Below are 21,886 nucleotides of genomic sequence, written 5' to 3'. Positions count from 1 at the left end.
AATTCAAATCTGAACAACTACTATTCAGAAACTGATGCTCTTCTCGGACTTATATAGCTTTTTCCCGGCCGCTAAGAGATTTCTAGTACCTTCCACTTCTCGAAATTACTGCAAGGCATATGAGGGCCAGATACGGTTAAGTAACATCAATTACAGTTATTCAGTTACACAGGGACATTTCAGTTAGACAGGGACCGAACAAAATGTCGCTAAGTTTGACGAGTTCTTGCAAATTTGGTGGCAATCTTAATCGCCAAAACCATCGACAGCTTTGCGATATCTCACCAATTTAGTGAGATTTACTCAATGTTAAATAAATAGGCTTATCACTGTATTCTTACTTTTTCGGCAGAGCTTCGGTTCTTCAGATTTTGATGTTACATTATGCAAAAACAATACTATAGTTTCACTAAAATTATTTACAGAAGTACAAAATTCGTAGCATTGCCCTATTTCCAAGGACTGCACTTTCTGAGCAGTACAATACCTGGACTGAAACTACAACTAAAGGAAAATCGATGCAGTACTGAAACAATAATTTCATTGAATACTATAAAACCAAATCAAATACTAAATCTATAAATAAATGCATAAATTTACAAATCTATATAAAAGTATCACCATAGTCTTAGTATACTATTTACATTATGTACTCTATGGGGACTACGTGCTAGGGCCATAGTAAGGGGTTAGCTTATCATAATGAATGGAGTTTAGGCTTAGAATCTAATGTCGTGTGGATCTGTGTGTGTAAGATTATGGCAAAGCCTCGAGGGCTATCTGCCTAAGGGGAGGGATGCCTTCGTGGAGGACTTTCTAAGGGAACTGGCTCGTATACACGTCACACATGGGGAAAACCACGAAAACACCCATGCAGCCAGCCCGTTCGCGGGATTCGCACCTCAGACCGAACTACCAGTGTTCATCGACTTTACCGCTCGGCCGCTGGTGATCCCAACGTACGGATCTGAACTAAGACGCCGTTCAGCCTGTTTAGGACTGTGTAAGGACCCTCCGAGGTGAATGTACTTCAGGACAAAGTTCTTTCGAGTCAGATTACATAACCACATCTTGTCCTCTTCGTTGAATTGATGTCTTGTAGCTCTCGTGTCGTATCAGGTCTTCATCTTCTCATTCGCCAAGTTAACTCACTCTCTTGCAAAATTATGCATTACTTAAACCGTGCTTGGAGATTTTAAATGCTCTCCTTAGGTGATGAAGGCGCATCCAGAGAGCGACCAAAGAACAAATCACAAGGCAGACGAAATTCATGACCGAAGGGATGGGAAGTAACCGGTAGTCTTCTGGACAAAACTGCAATAGGCCAGTAAGAACAGAGGCAACTTTTGGGTTCAGTCCTGTTGGTTTAGGGAAAGCATCAGAGAGAGGTTATTAATGATGGTTCGATTAAAAACCCCTTTACCATACCGTCTGACTGTGGATCTAAAAGTGTTGTTTGTGTTGTTTCGATTTTGCCTATGCTGTGTAGTTTGCAGAGTTATTACAGCCGAGATAGAATCCATTCCTTAATCACAAATATAACTGAAGAAGCACACCGAACCTAGAAATGCAATGCTGTATTCTTACCTCTGCTATCGTGATAACTCTTTGATCAGGAATAAGGTACGCTTCAGGCCACCTGATGAAATAATCAGTGACAGGAAGGATGTATTTGTTGTCATCAGTAGCTCTTGGCAGGGGTCCTAGGACTTTGCGAAGGGCCGAATAACTTGCTGAAGGCTCAATAATGTCGCTTTCTTACATGTCCTTTAGAAGGTTTTCTATCTCTTCCTGTTTAGACGTCTTGGATGTTACATGATTGGTGGATGATCCTCTGTATCAATTCTATGCTGTGTCAAATTGGTTCGACCTACGTCAGAAGACGAGCGGTGGAAAGCTTCTTGAATGACATTTTCGGTAGCACTGCTCTCTTCATTGCTTATTTGCTCATTCTGCAGTAACTCCGATGTTCGGGTCTCCGAAGACACATATTCTGGAGGATTACTGTTTCGTTTAACGCAAGTCACTGGAGTACATGCTGCAACCACTTCACTTTTCTGAATAATTCTCGCCTTGTCAGTTACATTGGCAACTCACATCGGGATAAAGGTCCTCGATAGGTCTACTAATACACCTTTCCGGCTGTTACAGTTCTCGGGATATTCCAGTACACCAAATCAAAAATCTCTGTTCTCGACTATGGATCCAGAAAGTAGGAATTCTGTTCTTTCTGGTACTATGATATCGTCTTGAGCTATAATTTGATGGATGGATTTAACTTCCTTATCTTTAATTCCGAACAGAGTTATGTCCTCGAAGGCAGAATGCAGTTCTTTATTTTTCCCGTTAGAAATTTTAATTTGAGTATGTAAGGGTCGGTAATATATGCTCCATATGCCTGTGTTATGGTAGGCGGTATTCCCAGACGGGGTGTTAACTTTTGACTTTCCCTCAATTTCGATTTTGTTACCGGTCACATTCTCGAGATTAAGCTAGGGCGGCGTCCAGATGAGTTTACCTTCGAACTGTTGAGCTAAATCTTTCCAGCTGATGGTAACATTTGCTGTAGAATCGATGGTCATATTGCAAGGAATTCCTTTCTTTGTCCCATGATGAAAAGCCCTTTACTACTGCTACTCGTTGCAGAAATCTGGAGCGCTTTAAATTGGGACTTCTCAATATCTGGGCAACGTCCGCGAGATGGCCACTAATTTGTTTCGTAGCTCCTTGCTGGGGAGCGGTCTTATTTTGCATACCTTGGGATGTTCTGCAGTTCCTTCGTACGTAGCCTTCACCACTGCTTTCACTTTAGGGTCGGTTTTTTACCACTCGTATTCCGCATCAATCATATTATTGATTTGCCTGATTAACCCTTTGCGGCACGGTCACCTAAAATTTTCCTTCTGCACGCACATAAAAATTGAATGAAAAAGGATTTATAGGTTACTCTGAACCTTCTTTATTTATATATGGCAGCCCAAAACAACCAGTCCATGTATTTTAGCCATGTTTAGCTTTTAAAGACCGTCATTTTTCAAAAACAAAATCTTCCAGATTTTTTTTTAGTATATAAAAAGAATTTTTTTAATTGTTTTTTCTTGTCTGCATGCTAATCTCCTTATTCTATGTTAATTTTAAATTTTTACCTTGAAATCTTGCCTAAAATCGAACAGCGAACATCAGGTGTGCTCAGAGTGGTCTCACTGAGAGACTAGGACAAGACTAAAACCTCTATCTTTGTTTCTCTGCAGCTCATCGGTCAGCTCATTCACAACAGAAAGGTGGGTCCACATCTGTGTTTCATTTCCTGTTTTTCTCTTTCTTCTTTTCTCTTTTTTTTGGGGGGGTAGGGAAGGGGAGGTATTGTTATCAACAAAAAAATTGTTGGGGTGATTTTCTGAAGGTCAGGTGTAATTTTATAAGTTAGCTGTTGGTTTTTTCACTAGAGCAGTTCTCTTTTTCTGTTTCGCTTTCGTTCAAAGAAGTTTTGTTAGCGCTACGTTTAATAGTTTTGATTTGTAGACGTTTATTTAATTTTTTTTTATAATTTATAGTTTCAAATTATATAATAGTTTTTTTTTTTTTTTTTTTTTTTTCCGGATTTTTAATTATTTTCCAAATGGATCGGAGAGGTCTGACCATTTCTGAAGCAGTGAAAGTGTTACACGAATTGTTTTCACATAATGAATCTGATACGGATCCCGGTCCATATGCGAAACATGCAATATTGGGTTGTGCTTTTTCAAAGGGGGTGTCACTTTCTTCGAAAAGTACCAGGATGAAAAAAAATAGACGAAAATGTAAATATGAAATGTAAATAATGTAAATATCATATACCCAAGTTTTTTCCATTCATACACATGGCACACCCTGGGTAGTGCTAAATCTGCTACGGTATTCAGACTTTAGTTTTCTAAATCGTGGGCAAAATCTCTTACTCTTTTACGCTCATCCCAGCAATGCTCATTTTAGCACTCTTTTCGAAGCTCTATTTATTCAGTGTGCCCCCTTCGGGCACACCCACAGAATTAAAATGATAAGTGCTATCTTCACAAAATTTTACCTGTGTAGAGTCGTAGCTAGGGTTTTCAGCGCCCAGGGACAACTGAAGATTTCGCGCCCCCTACTGCTTGCCAAGGATGGAAAACATTTAATTCTAAAATGTCGTAACATCAGTTTGGCGACCCTTGGATTCTGCGCCCGGGGACAGATGCCCCCCCTTGCCCACCTCTAGCTACGCCCCTGCTGTGTACTCCTCTAGGCCTGATTAGACTTCCCACTTCTTTTGTCGAAATTCCCACTTTAAAAGGTATTGTGCCGGATCGTCTAAATGAGTAGTCACTTTATCCACAGGTTCCAGGACTTGAGCAGCTCTGTTTTGGCGGCGGTCTCTACGAGTTTTTGCTGGACTGCCTGATTTAATGGCATGCACTAAAGCATTTTTTAAATTCTTGACATCCGACATTATTAGGGCTTTCTGTATCTCAGGATATCGGATGCCATAGATGAAATACTGCAGGAACAATATTCTTGTTTCTGTTGGCCAGTCTAAAAAAGCGAAATGAGACACCCTTTCAACATCCGTGGCGAGCTCCTGAAGTGTTATAGTGCAGATAATGGCCATCAGAATATCAGGTAATATGCTTATACGACGGCAGTTTAAAATTAATGCTCTCGAATGTTTTTTTCTCAGATTAATTTTATTTTAGATAGTTCCTGCTTACAGTTTTTCTGTGTAAATTCCTTGCTTTACAATGATAACCGGGATCCATTGTCTTGGAAGATTTGCTATTCCTCCTAGGATACTAGTTTTACTTAGTCTTTGAACAGCTAGGGTAGCTATTGAAAAAGACCTCTTTCATGGAGGAAAATCGCTGTCCACGTGGGAACTCTTCTAATCTGCGGAAATATTTGAGATCTGTAGTTCTTATAGTTAGTCTTTTCATAAGTGAGCTTCGAAGTTAATTCTCCGTCCTTAGGCAAAAAATTTAAGAAAAAACGTTCAATTTGGTTTTTAAAATGAGCGACTCCTCACTGAAATGAAAAATTTTTTCCAATATCTATTTCTAAAGACCAATACATATTTTTCCTACTTCAGCTCAGTTGTAATAAAACCAAACAATAGTTATGAACAATGAGGAATAAAGGAAACAAAAACAAAATGCTTGTTTTTTACCTGAAAAAATAACGTTCAAATGAACGGTATAGTAGGTTCAAATTTATAATTTGTTGGGATATATGTTTTTGATTGCAAAGCAGGATAAATAAAGTTCCGCATTTTTATGAAACTATATTAATTACACAAAAATGCGAAATTCTCATTAATTTACTCGAAATGTTTCTTAATTTTTTAAATGTTATAAATATGGATTTGCGACTCGGAAAATGCAGCTGCAGCTCTCGAGGTTTCACGAAATTTACCATGCGGTTTCTATCATAGTGGAATTTGGCCACTTCTGACATATAGTATCAATTGCAGTCATTCAATTACAATATCCATTACAGTTATACAGACATCGGACCAAAATGTCACCAAACTTTACGCATTTTGGCAATTTCTCGTCAAATTTGACGATTAAAAATTAGTTGTCAAAACAGTCAACAGCTTGGCGATATCTCGCCAATTTAGCGAGATAACCATTTACTCAATGTTAAATACTAGACTTATTATTAATTCTCTGCCAGAGCTTCGCTTCTTTAGATTTTCATGCTGCATTATAAAAAAGGAATACTACAATTTCACATATAATTCCACTAAAATTAAGAGGAACTCGTATGAACATATGTACGAAATTTGTAACAACATCATTTTTGAGAATAATTATTTTGTAATAAATTGAGAGTAACATAAGCTTTAAAATTTTCATTTTAAAACCTTTTTAAAATTTGCAGCATAAAAGGAACAAAATGTATCTATAATTGAAAAAAAAAAAAAAAAAGTGTTCAATTTTTCTGGTGGCGGAGATAGTAGCACTTAGGAGCTCTTCTTGCACTACCTCGAATGCTAAAAATCTCTATTTCACCGAAACGGAAACGTTCATAGCAAGTGTATAGCAACTGCAGATTTTAATTGAAATGGCTCATCAATGAAAGTACTTATGTACATCTTCAAGACAAAGTCTGCGTTGTTAACAGATTTGCACACTAATGTATTGCGATCACTTGCTTATGTTAAAGAACATGTAAATGATGAGAAAATTAGAAATGGCTTTACAGGGGTCATAGTTTACTTCTTCGTTTCAATTACATGAGGTTTTTTAACTATACATCTGCATATTTCGAGCGGCAAAATGACGCAATTTCCATTCCACACTTGACATTAATGAAATCCCATTCAATTAATACTATATCAGCTCATATATTGAGCAAAAAGCAAAATATATGTGAGACTTTCGAAAAGTCAGTTAAACAGAAATAAGTTAAACACATGTTTAGTTTGACGTTAGAAATGTCGATTCCAGAATCTTTGGATTCTTATATTATTAAAAAGAATGAATAACATCATATTTAAAATATTAAGTCTTATGATTGAAATAATAAAAAATATTAATAATTAGTGTAGACTATATAAAATTTAATATAAATATTTCTGTTTAACGTCGTAATTAGAAAATATTCAGATTATACAAGACATTTTGAATTAAATTATATATGAAGAAAAATGTATTGCTATGATGTCTCTCGGGAATAAAAGTAAAAATATAACAAAAGACTACCTTTGTAAAATTCTAAGATATAATTTTTAAGTTACATTTTTTAATTCTAAGATATAATTGCATTCTTATTTAATGATACCTGGAAAAGAATGAAATGCACACACTGAGCAAAACAAACCTTCCCCAGGTGAGGATCGAGCTCACAACCTCGGCATATCTCGCTTGTACTATTGTATAAGTACCGCGCGCTAACCAGTTGCGCCACTGGGGATATAGCATTTGTTTCTATCAAATAATATAAAGGCGGTTTCCATTCACACTTTTGTCCTTTACTAAGGTTTTAGCAAGATACAAAAGGCACGAGTTCACTTTCTTTGCGGAAAACAGCCTCTTCGTAAAACAAAACGCAGCTTCTTCCTTTTTCCGCTTCTTAACTTCTTCTAACTACACACTGGATTCTAAAGCCTGGCTAAATACACAATGGTTTTTAGAGCAAAGTCAACAAGGTTTTTACTAAATGTACAACTTATATTCATTCTTATCCACTTTTATAAGATGATTACAAATATGAAATCAGTTCCTCAAACCTCCCCCCCCCCAGTCATCCACATTTTTTCCCTTGTAATATGAATTTTTCACCCATACTTTTATCTTAAAAATTTTTCTGCTTCTTCCTATTACATAAATACCCTGGGTGATGGAAAAATTTTGTTCATATATAGATTCAAAATGAGCAGGAAATGTCTACAAGAATAAATGTTTCACTTAACAAGCAGCAGGCTACATTTTGTTACCAAGGGTATCAGCCGAGCTTTTGTATGATATTCATAAAAAGAGTCGAATCCAACCAAGATTAATATCTTGGTTACATTCCAGCGCAATATATTCTCATATGAACACACAACAAACGCTAGAACTGATGCAAATTGTATGGCTCCAGTTGTCACGTATCCAGTTTCGAGCCCGAAACTCCGGATTCAATGTAAATCTCCGTGTTCCGGTTTTATCGGTTCCGTGACCGGTACGATTCTATGTGAAACAGCACTTTCATATCCCGAAAGAAAATATATATCTACACGGGCAGCACAAAGTCTCACTTACTTTTGTATTGTCAATGGGTTATTTGTGACTTTTTGGAGCTGCATCGAAATCAAAATTCAAAACATGCCATCACACTGCCTCGAATAAAGACATGAATTTCCATGGCGTTACATGACTAATTGCAAATTTCTTTTTCTCTTCAGATGAAAATATATTTACAGGCCAAATTTAGAGTAAATGTAAAAAAATATTAGTTAACAAGTGCGCCGGAGCCCACAGGAGTCCGGATCCGGTACTTCTTAGTTTTTGGGATAAATTATAATTCTAGCCGGAGCCCTAAATAAGAAGGCTCCGGCGCTCCTTTTATGTAACTGAACAACAATTTCAGCAGAAATTTGATCTCGAAAATTTTTATTTTTTGCAATAAAATGATATTACAAATCGCTTATTAAATTTCAATTTATCTCTTTATATTTTATTTAATTTTAATTTTAATTATTTAATTTCTTTAATGTTTAATTAATATTTTTTTAAATTAAATACTAATTATTAATTAAATAATAATTGAAAATTGTAAATTATTAATACTAATTAAATAATTAATTTGGTTATAATCAACTATTTAATTTTTATTTTATAAATGATTTTAAATTAGTTAATTAATTAATTAATTAATTTTTGTTCCTATTTGCTGATGGTTTTCCACAGGGCTCCGGCACTTCTAATTTTAAAAATTAAGCCCTGAAAATGATTAAGTGAGTGATTGAAGTCACTTTAATTATGCTCGAAAGGCTGTGGCCTGAGTGGGCACAAACATGTGGTGTTGCACATGTTTTGCATGTAGCTTTTGACTTACAGTACTATCATATATCGAGCTCGTATAGCTGTGATAGTGGTTTGGCAATGTGCTGCTGTCGCTTTTCGATTGATTTAGTCTATAATTCTCTGCATTAGTAATCCTGTTATGCCCAGCAAGACTTTAAATGATTATTCTACGTTTTGGGAATTGTCTCATCTAGTAAGACATAAGTAAATGATTCAGGGAAAAGAAATTCATTCACTCTTTACCGATGTTCGAGCTGTTTGTCTCCCAGTAACATACCACATTTGTGAATGCTTGAAATATTTTCTAAAGTAATCGATGTACTGATCTAATTCAATTAAGGCCTTGAAATTTTACTAGCAAGCAACTGTTATTCCCATTTGAAATTAAATAATCCTCTCCACGAAGTCCTCCTTCTTCATAGACAATTAAAAAAATAATCCTTATATGCTAGCCATTAACAAAGCAATCCAAACTTATCAAATTTATTTATTTTTATTTGACCTATTTAAATAACTATTTCCTACATAACTAGTAGAATACGTTTGCTGTTTTGAGAACAGCGCCTCCCGTTTCTTGCAATCTCTCTCTATCGCAAAGCATAGATGATTTCTTGATAAAATAATGGCACCACAAGATTGAATTTTGCCTAACAATGCAATTTATTTGCAATTTATTTCAAAAGCTGTCAATATTTTTTATTAATTGTTGAAAGGAACTTACCATGTCCAAATATTTTTAATTGTTATTAAATTCAGAATTTCTCATTAAGTATAAATTTTTATAAAATTATATTCTCATCTTTGCTAATTTGCAATTATAAATTCCTTGTGTGCAATTCATCGCATTAATATCTTACTCTGCGTGTCTCGAAAAATGTTTAATCGGACATTTATGCTTGAGGTCAACGAGCGAGCAAAAGATGCTATGATTGTTAGAGAAATACTACAAGTTTAAGGAAGCATGTTCCATATATCACCATTTCGTGATGTGATGTTTTCGCGAATTTCAGCGATGCATCAAAGTGTGACGTTATACCAAGGTGAAAGGTATATGGCACACTTGAAATAATTCCAAAGTGCAAATGCATTGTAAGTCGTTGACCTTCAGACATAAATCTTATTTACTTTGCTTAGCATTAAAGAACACATTCCTAAATTTAATATGCATGTAACGGGAATTATTTATAACTAAGAAATTCTTGCTTTTTTTTTTTTTTTTTATCAAACACAGTTGTATGTTAATTTCCTCCTTGAAATGTTATCTTATCAGAGGTGAAGAAACTTTAATTAATGCACGATTAAAACAGTTTAATGAGCAGTATTTAATAACGCAGAAAGTTGGTATTAATGTTTTCATTTTGCAAAATTTCGGGTGTTTTCATTTTGCAAAAATTTCGGGTAGACTACTGAGCGGACAACTCGCGTCTTAGAAAAAGAGAAAGTTTTTGCTTTTTTTGGAGGCGGGCATGAAATCTTTCATATTTCCCAAATTAGCTATAGCCAGTCTATGAAATGTAAGATCTACGAGCATAAATTATGAAAAATTTGTTTTCAAGAAGCGGAAATAGCTGTAGGCATTTTTTTCCAATGGCATGAGAATTAACATATTCTGCATAGATAACATCTTAAGTTCTTTTATTTTTATAATAGTTAAATATTTAAAAAAAACTATTTTACATGTACTAAAAAGTACTAAGCTTATACAGGCATACCACATTTCATTGCGCTTCGTGTTACTGTGTTTCGAAAATACTGGAAAAATTTACTGATTTATAAGAAAGCGAAGCAACTTTACTGTTGATGCAGGCAACGTTTATTAATAGCTTGAAAAGAAGATCAAATTTTAGTCACAAATTCCATCAAAGCTCTAAACTTTCTTCAGTTGTATGAAGGCTGACAGAAGGGAATGAAGATGTAGGAAAAAAGTTTGTATCAGATAAATATTCAGGCGTAATATTTTAGTAAAAAAGCCTTCCCCCTAATATAAAAAATGCAAAACATATTTTCAGTAACCACTAACCTGTAGCTATGCCATCAAGCGAGATTCTTCACCAGTGAGAAGACTGCAAAGCTTGAAGGCGTAGATAGTGAACAGTATTTTTAAACAAAGCTTTTAAATGCTTTATATTTAAGTATGTACCTTTTTAGACCTAATGTCACTGCACATTTAACAGGAAAAAGGCGCATATCATACGATAAACACAGCTTTATGCTCATTGAGAAAATAAAAATTTCATGTGACTCGCTTTGTGGAACTCGCAGTATCTGAAAGTATGCCTGCATTAGAAAATACTTTTATACACTGCACAAATATTTTACAAATCAATGCACGTGATTATGCCCATTTGAAATCACTTGTTATGGCAAACATTAAACTTCAGGGCTAATCACCAAAAGTTACGTATTTCATGGCTCTTTCATATAAAGTATCGCAATTAATAATAGTCGTTTAACTAAATTTCAGTTTCAAGATCACTCTCTCCACAAGATACGATTGGCATAGTGAATTAACAGAATGCTTCCTTCTGTTTCACCACTGAGGAGTACGAATGGCTCCAGCGCATGTGATTAACTCATGACTTGTTTACTTTTTAATTAAATATTATTCTCTTTTCAAAGAGAATTTCATCTCCATTCATCGTCCCAATCTGGCTCATATTCACTATTTCTGCTACTATAATCTCTGTCTCCTTTATCACCTCTTGGCCAGCTAGAACCACCACTCTTTGCCCAGCTTGATGAACTCGGTGCATGCCAGTCTGTTTGAGAGGTTTCCCAGCCACCACCACCACCACTGTTCCAACCTCCTCCGCCACCGCCACCATTCCAGTCTCCTCCACCACCACTATTCCAATCACCTCCGGAGTTCCAGTCTCCTCCTCCACCACCACTAGGCCATCCTCCTCCACCGGCACCGGGCCATCCTCCTCCTCCACCGCCACTCCAACCACCACCTTTTCCTCCTCCACCTTTGACTCTGAAATAAAAAAATATGCATGCATGAATTTTCTTTATAAAGTTTAGTCTATTTAAGTTTCATGTTAATTTGGATAATAATTCGTATACAAAATTGCATCTAGTAATTGCACAAGCAATATTTATTATCTCATGATTTCTTGTCGCGTGTTTTTTATAACTTTATACTATTGTCCGCACCGAGGATCATTTATGGCAGTTAGCAGTATATACACTCGTGTCCATAAATTAAGGATAATGCAAAATCAGGCAAAGGAAGAGTTAGAAGCAAAACAAATATGACTTATTTGTAAAGCTTATTTATTAAACAAAAGGTAAAGAGCAAAAAAAATATGCTATATGTTTGATATTATTCAAAAAATTAGCGATTTTTTCTCCCAGGAGCAAATTACAATAAAAAAAAAACCTACTTACAAAAAACCAATATTACATGGTTGGTATGCTTGTTAATACATTGTATGTCTCCCAGACGATGCAATACAGTCCGTACAACGCCTAGGCATGCTGAGTATCAAATTATCGATCAGTCTTGGGGGATATTACACCACTTAAAAAGCAATGCTCTCCGAAGTTCCGGTAGACATGTAGGAGGAGGTTGACGGACTGCAACTCGTCGGCCAAGCATATCCCACACGTGCTCTACTGAATTCAAGTCCGGTGAGAATGCTGGCGAGCCCGTAGGGGTGATATCCTCCGATTGAAGGCATTCGCTTACGATGTTTGCACGGTGAGGACGGGCGTTGTCATACATAAACACAAATGGTGCGCCCATGGCGCCCCGAAACAAACGTACATGTTGTTCCACAATGACGTCCCGATAGATTTGGGTTGTCATGGTTCCAATTTGAACATGCAGGTCAGTTCTGGAACCCAGAATAATTCCACCCCAAATGAGCACTCCTTAAGCACCGTAACGGTGTCGTTCAATGATGTTTTCTTAGTGGTAACGGATACCTGGAGCTCTCCATATGAAACTCCGGCGAGAATCAGACTGCAAGCTAAACCTGGACTCGTCGGAAAACATCGCACAAGCCCACTGTTGCGGTGTCCACAATGCATGCTCTCTACTCCAGGCTAACCGCAGGCGACAGTGAGTTGCAGTAAGTGGAACGTATCTGACAGGTCTACGAGCATATAGACCAATCTGCCCTAAGCGTCTGTACACGGTCTGCCTTGAAATTGTCGTACCAGTGGCTGAAGAGAGCTGACGAGACAGGTCTGAGGCTGTGCTCCGCCTGTTTCTTTTGACAGTAACTGCCAAATACCGGTCCTCATTCGGCGTTGTAACTCTGGGGCGACCTGTGCTGTAACGTCTACTCACATTACCATCATCTTGGAATCGTTGCCAAAGCCTGGAGATGATACTCTGAGCAATTCCAAGTTCGTCTGATACTTCCAGTTGGGTACACTCACATTCCAGACGGCCGATAATTCTACCACGTAAAAAATCATCCAAATGCGTCCTTTGTGTCATAACTATTCGGTTATTGCACTGAAATGCTTATAAAGCGCCTGCGAACAATTTTACTTCTTTGCCTGTATTCCTTATATATCACTCTCTTACACTCTCGTCATTGTGACGTACCATCGATGTCATCTGCTTACTTCCTGAAATTTGCGTATGATTCTTGAAGATGTGTGTAGTGATTTTACAGGTGATATATTTATTTTAGAGTTCGATTTCCGCGTGACTCCGAATTATCCTTAATTTATGGACATGTGTGTATTTAGTGTATTCCACCACATATCAAAGATATCGCTTGAAGAGCTCCAAAGGTGAGATTCAGAGCATTACTAAAACCATTTGATTCAGTTATATTCAGGATGTTTCCTCTATTAGTTTGTCTAGGTGAAATATTGAAATTAGTTTTTGAGCTATTTCTACTGAGACGATTTTCCTGGCATTTTGCATATGCACGAAGTTGCGATAACAATATATTATTCCAACAGCAGTTTATTCAAGATTCTTTTCAGTTTTTATATTTAACGTACAAGCGAATTATACGGAATTTTCCCGATATTCCACACATTCTTGTTTAGTGATACAGCTAATTATCTCAGAATTTCATTATCTGCACCATCAAATAGATCGAAAATCAATTTTTCAAATGAAGTTTATTTAATTTAATGATTTTGACGACTTTTTCAAAATCTATAAATTTTTTTCCTTCAATTAGATTTCTGTAGAAGAAAAATCTATATTTGTAACGTTTTGAAATTTTCATAGATTATAAAACAGTCTGTTTGCCAACTTTTTAGACAAAAATATGAATGCGGCAATTTTCAGTAATTTTGTTTAACAGAGTTTAAGTTAAGCCTTTTAAGATTTTCACTATGACACTGCATTTTGTTCCTTCAAACGTCACGTTACATAGTTTAGAAATCATACAATTTGAAAGAAAGCACTTATTGTTATACTGAATAAAAAGGAAAGATTTTCCTACTTTTGAAACGAGTTAGCCTTTTTCATTATTTTTTACACTTGTGGGCTAAAAGAAAAAAATAAAGCCTATATGAGTTGATAGATGCTCCTTGGTTGTCGGATAGATGGGAAGTGAATTGTCATATTCCTTCCTGTAGCGTAGCGTTCGTTTTTCACATATGGTTCCTTCAATCGACGCATAGACGACACCTTTTATTTTTTTAATAAGAAATCTTAATAATGAAATAAACAACTTGATTAGATAACAACATAGGTTACAATCATTTGGGATATAAGTCCAGCTCTTCCCCGTCGGACAAGAAAACATTCCCTTCATAAAAAAAATGGCGACGGTCCTCCAGACAAAAATCTGACCATTCCCTCCAACAATCCAGGGCCAAATGTCCCCTTGTCGTCATTTTCCTTTTTCGTTTCTCTTTTCTTCTTCTTTTTTTAATTACTTCCATCCAACAAACCAATCGGCGATGACCAGTGACTGGTCCGTCGGACTAATTATTTCTCACGCCAAGCTATTTCCTCCCCTTTCATTGGACTACGGGCATTACAGCATATAGTATCTAAATTCAAAAACATTTAAGCTGACTTCTTATTCATGACAGCGTACTTGTTTTGACTGATACATGTATCAAAGGGGAATTTTGAAGAGACACTAATTAATGATTGTCATAAAGGAAGTAGCTAAAATTCTCATAAAGCTGCATCACTTTGCCAAATCGAGTTGAATCCAGGACTCAATTACCAGCTGTGTCTGCCTCTTTATTTCTGGTGAAACCAATAGCGAATGAGTAAGCTGCTGACTGTTTTGTTTCTTAGTGATTTTGTTTCTAAATAACTTAAAGTTTTCATTCGTGTACTAAGTTCTTTTTCTATCTAGTTTCATTAAATCGGCACAAGAAAGTATCAGTTTAGCGTATTACATCGATCATGTTTATTTGTAGGTGTACAGTAAACTATTTCTCTAGTTCTGTAGCCCTATTTTCCCATACTTTAAATGTGGATACAAAGGATTTAAAGGTTATCAATCTTTGTAATTTAATGAACTGGATGGCCAGTTATGAATTAGAAGGTATCGGTTTAGTTTTCGTCAGAGCGCAGTCTTCCCCCCCTCCACTTGCTAGGATTTCGATCTCCAGGAAGTCTAATAATTTCCGATTGCGGTGACATCGACAGCTGACGATAACTCATCATCACCTATCACCAAGCTGGTCAAGTTTAGGTCTCGCTTCTTCCCTTAGTAGCCCTTTCTTTTAGAGAGAATGTAAAAAATATTATAAAGATACATGGGCTTGCCTCTCACTTATCTTGAAGCGCTAGTCAGCATAGACGGTTAGCAACTCAAAGGTCTTCTAACGGGGAGTTGGTTCAAACCAGAAAATGGTCTTTCGTTTCCCAACAAGGGCCGAGTAATTTTGTAGGATTTCTGTCTAATAAATCTAAACATTTTACATAACTATTTAATAGTAGTCGCATATCTCCAAATGTGTTTCACTAACATCGATAAATAAAATTTAAAAAATGCGAAGTTATCCTAATAAATTTAATAAATATTCGCTACCAAAATATAATATAAATAAACGGACTTTTAAATCATTTGTTTACTACAGAATAAACAGGAAAACTGACTTTCATCAACTAAATAGTTCATTTCATATAATACCATCTGATTCGCTTTCAGATCGAGGACTACGATGGTGAACATGTGCAGTTTCAATTGGCTACTTCATTCGATTTTACTTGTGCTCAGTTAAACGATAATGGTTTTGGTAATTACATATATTTAAAGTTTTGTATGTTAAACTGGATTTAAGTTTCCTCTTGTTGCCATATATAAATATTTTCATGCTAAGTTGCAAAAATGAACATTTAAAAATGTGTCCATGACTTCAGTCAATACTGTGAGAAAACAAACACTGCAGAATACCAGAGTATGCAAAATCTTCCAAATTATTTTTCTATTTCCACTTTATTTATTTATTATATATTTTAGTTGACAAAATATATTCTGTCTATCGTAATAATTTCAAATAAATTTGTTGCTGTATTTATTAATGAGGTAAAATGATAAATTTTGTTATTCCGATGATTGGTCTCTTAAAGCAGGTTTCACGCTACTTTAAAGGAAAAGTTTAGATTTCTAGGAAAGCTTCATTTTTATACATTAGTACTTTAAAATGTAAGTTAACGATAGTGCTTAATTAATCTCACTAATTCTCACTAATAATTTTACTAATTATGTAAATAATTAGTGTAATAATTATGTAAATAATTAATAATTTACATAATCTCACAAATTATGTAAATAATTACTGTATTTATCGCGAAAATTTCAAGTAAAATTGTTTTAACCAGGAAAATGATCAATTTAATCAATTCCGCGGATATTCATTTTAAGCAGATTTTACTCTTTGTTTCTCTTTAAACAGAAAAGTCCAGAATAATATCGATTCATTCTTTTACAAAAAATTTCCGGTTTTATAAATTAGCAATATAGTAACGTTAATAGTAAGCTAATGATAGTGCTTTTCCTGCCTATAAAAATTAGTAATAGAATATGTAAACATATATCTAAGAAAGTATTAGATGTTTATGGGAAAAACAATAGTAAAATTTCAAATGTTAATAGAAATCCCTGTTCGCTCAATCTTTACGTATTTAAAAAACGTATACCATTTTTTTAAGTAAGTTGTTCACCATAAAATACCGTATTTGCCAGAGTATAAGACGCACCCTCGTTTTTGTACATATTTTTGAAGGATAAAACTTTATTACTGATCATTATAATGAATTTACAGTATTTTCAATATAAACTAATACAAATACAAAATAATACTCTCTGCAAATATCCGATTTATCTGGGAAAGAACACCTTTTAATCTCCTTCGTCAAAACCCACACACTCATCTCCAGAGCTGAATGAAGAGTCACTTGAAACTTCTTCTAAATCAGCATCTGAAGCCTCATTCAACAAACTGTCCTCGGTACCATCCAGTGCATTACTATTGTCACACTTCTTAAATGATTTAACCACTGTCTCTGTTTTCAGAGCATTCCATGAAACTTTGACCTATTCACAAACGACGTATCGATGCAATAAGTGTCGACTCGACGTATAAAACGCATCCGTTTTTCAGACCTATTTTCAAATAAAAAAAGTTGCGTCTTATACGCCGGCAAATATGGTAAATAAATAAAGTAAGAAATAAAATAATTGTAATATATTTATTCGCCTGTTTTCTTAATTCCTAATGACTAAACAAGTTTTTAGAATTTATGTAAAAAGAAATGTTCAACTTTGTAGGTTTTTAGTATATGGATGGAATAGCGTATGTGCGTGTTATGTTGGATCAAAGCTGAAATTCTCATTATCAATTTTTATAGAGAAAAAATATTTGAAATTATACTTACGGCACAGGCACAGGAACATATTTTACTTTAACCTTCTCATCTCCTCCCCCGCCACCGCCCCCAGAATCTCCTTTATCGTCTCCTCCCTTCGAAAAGCTGATGGAAGGCAGGGAAGGCAAAGACACTTGCATAGGAATAGGGATGGGAACGAGTACACCTTTTACACTCATCATGAGTTTCTTGCCTCCTGAAGACATGGCGGACATCATCATGTGGTGGATAAGTTTCTTCATGTGACTAGCTTCACCCTCACGAATGAAGAGGACAGAAATCAAACCAGGGACAACAATCCATAGTAAGTAACATTGAGGACCTAGAGATGAAGTGTTACGATGCCAGCATCGTCTCGCCTTTGGCTTGTCCTGAAATGAACATTCCATTTAAAAGAATGCAAGATTGCTATGAATTGAAGTTTTAGTTATTATTATTTGCGTAAATAATTCTCATCTGCAGCGATTGCAAAGAAGTTAAGCAAATATTAAAAAGTTATTTATTTAATCTGAATCAGGAAAGAAACATGAACTTTGACTTCTATGATCCAAATCCATTTTTAGAGTTTTTAAGACTCTGAAATTTTTCTGAAGTAAAAGAATCATGAAAAATTAACTGTACTGTCGCCAGGATCTAAGATTATTAAATAGATGTCCTATAATTACTTAACAAAGAGAGAGAGCTATAATTACTTAACCTATAATTACTTAACAACGAGAGGGTAGAATAATTTTTCATATTCTACCCACTTAAAGGCAAATGAGGAGAAGCCCGTGGCCCAGTTGACCAAATTCTGGCAGTCTTTATTCTGGCCCTATGGAGATTATTTGGCTTTTATGATGCAAGAAATTTAAAAATTGAACAGCGTCCTCGAATGGATTCAAATCACGGATATTCTACTAGCTATATGGACTTGCAAGGGACATACGTATCATGAAAGCATGCACGGGGGAATAATTCCTTGTTTAGTCATTCGCTTTACTTTTAGTTTTCAAGCGCCATTGCTACGACTATAGTATGTTACTTTGGAATAGGCCCACAAGAATATTTTTTCCGTTCAAACAACAAGGAATGCTGCGAAAAGAAGGTCAAATCTAATTTGCTAATTCTAAATTCTCAGTATTTTCGGTGAAGACAACACATGTTATGAGCATAAATGAGGGAAGGGTCGTAACAGACTATAGTACAGGACGTTTTTGAGGCATCTAGTTGAAGAAAAGCTTTTTTAGAGTAGACTTTTGATTGCATATTTTAATTTCCGTGGGAATACTCAAACTGATTATTTGTTTCATTTACTTATGTATCACAAAAAATATTAGTTGACATTTCGTAATGCTAAATGGAGAACAACGATAATTAATAGAACCCAAGGCTAATAAAATAAATACTTGTTAATAGGGCAAGTTCTCGTACATCGTGTTCATCTAGTTGGAATAGTTGTTGCCACAGTTCTCATAAAAATCAGAGAGCATATCTGATTTTTATCTGATTTGAGTGTAAACACGGTATATACACTTTAGATCGGCAGGAATAATAGTAATTTTGAAGAACCAGAACGAATATAGAATGATTCTGAATTTTTTTCCTCAAAAAGATTTCAAAGATTGAACTCATAGGTGAGATAATCAGATAACCTGAGTACTCCACCATTTTATCCAGAACGGTAGTAACCAAAAGATTCTGCCTAAAAATGAATGCTGGAAAAATGACGGTATGCTCCCAAAGCCTATACGGTAAACTAGCTCACATTATTTTCAGAATGTTGTATTTATCTGAAGCCCTGGATTACATCTGGAATGCTGCGTTACGGAGATTTATTTACGAAACACTGTTTCAGTCCTCTCAGGAGAGGTAAGATCCATTAAGTACCACTCTATTCCTCCTAGCTTGATTTTCTAGCTAATAACTCTATTGAGAAAGTCAATACCTTTTGGTAAAATGGCAGCAATTCGTGGTAAAAACGTACTTCCAGTCCAAGCAAAAGATTCAGTTCTGTGCAATTTTTGCAGTCTCATTTCAATTACTCGAAAGTGAGAAATTTTCTTCAATAATAGAAATGGAGATTTCAGGTTCACCTACGAAACTGTTTCAGAAATTAGTTACATTATTAATTTAACGAATTTTAGGATAAATATTATTAGTATACTAGGATAAAAATACCATTTAATTTGTCATTTGGAGAGAGCACAGTGCGAGAAAAATACTGAAAAGTTTCCGACAGTTCACTGTGTTGATAGAGCTGGAAGCTGGAGACAGTCTCAAAATAATTTTTACGTTATCAGATTAAATAAGTGATCTCTGATCTCTATTTTTGTGTGTTCTCAAAGCAGTTACCTTTTTAAGGTGTATTAAATGCCATGTAAATTTTAAAGTCCCAACAATTTTCTCCAAATTATAATAGTTAAAATACTAATATTAGGGTATGCCCTTATCCTTCTATCATAAAACCGAATTTTATCTTCAGCGAAACTAATATCTGTTATACATGTAATATTTTCAGGTATTAAAGTTATGCAAATAAAATATAAATGAATATAAAAAATGCAACAGTTATGAACAGCATACAATAATTTAAAATAAATTCATCAGTCTTTTTTCATTTTGTTTTGTGTCATGTCATATTTTTTTCGATTGCTTATTAAAGTAGACAAGTGCATGTTATATAAATTACATTTCACGAACTTTGAGGAAAAGGTGTTTGTTTATTTTTCGTGACAGAAAAATGAGAGTATTTCAATTAAAAATCTAAAAAAGCGGATTGATAAGAGAAGTTATTCACACTTTAATTATATTACTTTACTAGATGTTGTTTACAGGAGTTTTACTATATTTATATTTATAATGTCATTTGTTTGTACAAATTTTACTACAGCAATAAGTTTAGAATTTATATGTTTTTTGATTAATATAAAAACCTATACCTTATTCTTAGTATGTAGAGACATTAGGCATTTATAGGAAGCAGGAGATATGAAAAACTAGTAACGCCTTCGCCGGGAATCGAACCGCGGACCTCTAGACCACGCCCAGCGTGCAGACCACCCCACCACGAAGGCATGTCAAGAAGGCGGGAGAAATACTTTATAAGTATTCAATATTATTCAGGTATAAATTTTAAACCGAGAAGTCAGATGTTAAATGTTTTAGATTTTCACTGTAAAATCAGAAAACACATACATTCTAGACTTATTGCTGTAGCAAAATTTACAGAAATAAATACCCTTATGAATAAAAATATAAAAAAATGTAAAAGTCTTACAAATAACATATAGTAAAGTATAATAAAAGTATGAATGGGTTTTCTTAGGATTGTTTATTAAGCTATAAAAGTAGTCCAGATTCAATGTGTTTTGTTCAAATACATTAAAATAAAATGCCAAATTTTTTTTTAAAATTCGTTTGAATTTTGAAGGAAATATATTAGGTTATTTTTGGTGATGTAAAAAAGAAATTCACCAAAATGGAAATATTTTCCAAATATATGACTTTATTTTTGTTACTCAAATGAAGGGTATTATTTTAATACTCACCATTAAATCTCAAATGTTTAACATGCGCAATTAATATTAAAATTAGGGAGAATTTTACATATTCTTGCACTCAAAACCTAGACCTAACGATGCAGTAAATTTTATAAAACAGACAAATAAACAAAGTTAAACTAGTTTTTCTCATTCTCTGTGTTTGTAACTGATACTTCATTCAGATTCAATCACAATCTTAAGACTGTTGAGGCAAAATATTCATGAACCGGCAGTGCGTAAGTCAATTCATACCATACAGGACTGTATTAAAATTCAACCTATCCAAATTATGTATTAAAAATCTTCTTAAAATGTTTAAATCTTAAATTAATTGTTAAATTTCGTTGACTTTTCTAAAGTAATCACTGGTTAATCACATTCATCATTATTCTGTTACTTGATAAATCATTAACTGGGAGACCACATATGTTCAACACCATAAAAGATCTTATTTCACACTCACCTTGATTCGAAGGTGTCCTCTGGTCATTTTATGAGAATCAAAGAAAATATTCCTGTTAGTTATATACCCCTCTCATATCACAATATATCTCGACATTTTGCTCGCGTGTCTTCTTACAGTGACGTCAGATGCCAAACTAAGACTTGGATGGACGCCACATGTTTGGAAATTTCTCTTTGAGGAAAACGGCGAAAGTTATCTTGCGTATAATTGGCAACTGAAAGATGAAAAATTTCATCGAAAGCGCATCCCACTGACTTACATAGTCTAGGTTACACGGATGGCTAACGTTTCGCGTGTGTTTCGTTTTGTTAGTTTCTTTAGAGGGTTCGATACTGTGAATGAGAAAGAAATTCATGGATTGGAATTGACACTGTTCATAGAGCTAATTTTCTCGCGTGCCGGAGATATATTATAAGCATGCGATCAAACCTTTGAAACCGTTAAGGGAAAATCCTTCGGACAGACATGGAAGTAATGGCAAATTGTTGCAAGGTTGAATGTCACATTCCGGGTTCAGTATCCGAATAGAACTGAGAATTTCTTTACGCTCATTTATCAA

The 21,886-nt window shown here is 34.8% G+C and overlaps 1 protein-coding gene and 1 non-coding gene across 2 annotated transcripts; both read right to left on the bottom strand.

The window, feature by feature from the left end:
- Positions 1-6,835: 6,835 nt before the first annotated feature.
- On the bottom strand, positions 6,836-6,927 carry TRNAI-UAU (transfer RNA isoleucine (anticodon UAU)). Its single transcript is given in 2 exon segments — positions 6,836-6,871; positions 6,890-6,927. It is a non-coding gene; the product is annotated as a tRNA-Ile (tRNA).
- A 2,169-nt stretch (positions 6,928-9,096) lies between these two features.
- LOC118196490 (uncharacterized) lies at positions 9,097-21,454 on the bottom strand. The gene is made up of 3 exons (XM_035367954.2): positions 21,325-21,454; positions 17,347-17,708; positions 9,097-11,499 (listed from the first exon to the last, which is right to left on the bottom strand). Exons 1-3 carry the CDS (start codon positions 21,349-21,351, stop codon positions 11,148-11,150), a joined length of 741 nt encoding a protein of 246 aa, XP_035223845.1. The 5' UTR covers positions 21,352-21,454; the 3' UTR covers positions 9,097-11,147.
- Between the last annotated feature and the right edge of the window lie 432 nt (positions 21,455-21,886).

This window comes from Stegodyphus dumicola, chromosome 4, assembly GCF_044657685.1.
Source record: "Stegodyphus dumicola isolate Sdum_Otavi_A_Nest chromosome 4, ASM4465768v1".
Taxonomy (NCBI): Eukaryota; Metazoa; Arthropoda; class Arachnida; order Araneae; family Eresidae; genus Stegodyphus; species Stegodyphus dumicola.
Note: the sequence above shows the minus strand (reverse complement) of the source record. Positions and strands in the feature narration are given on the sequence as shown.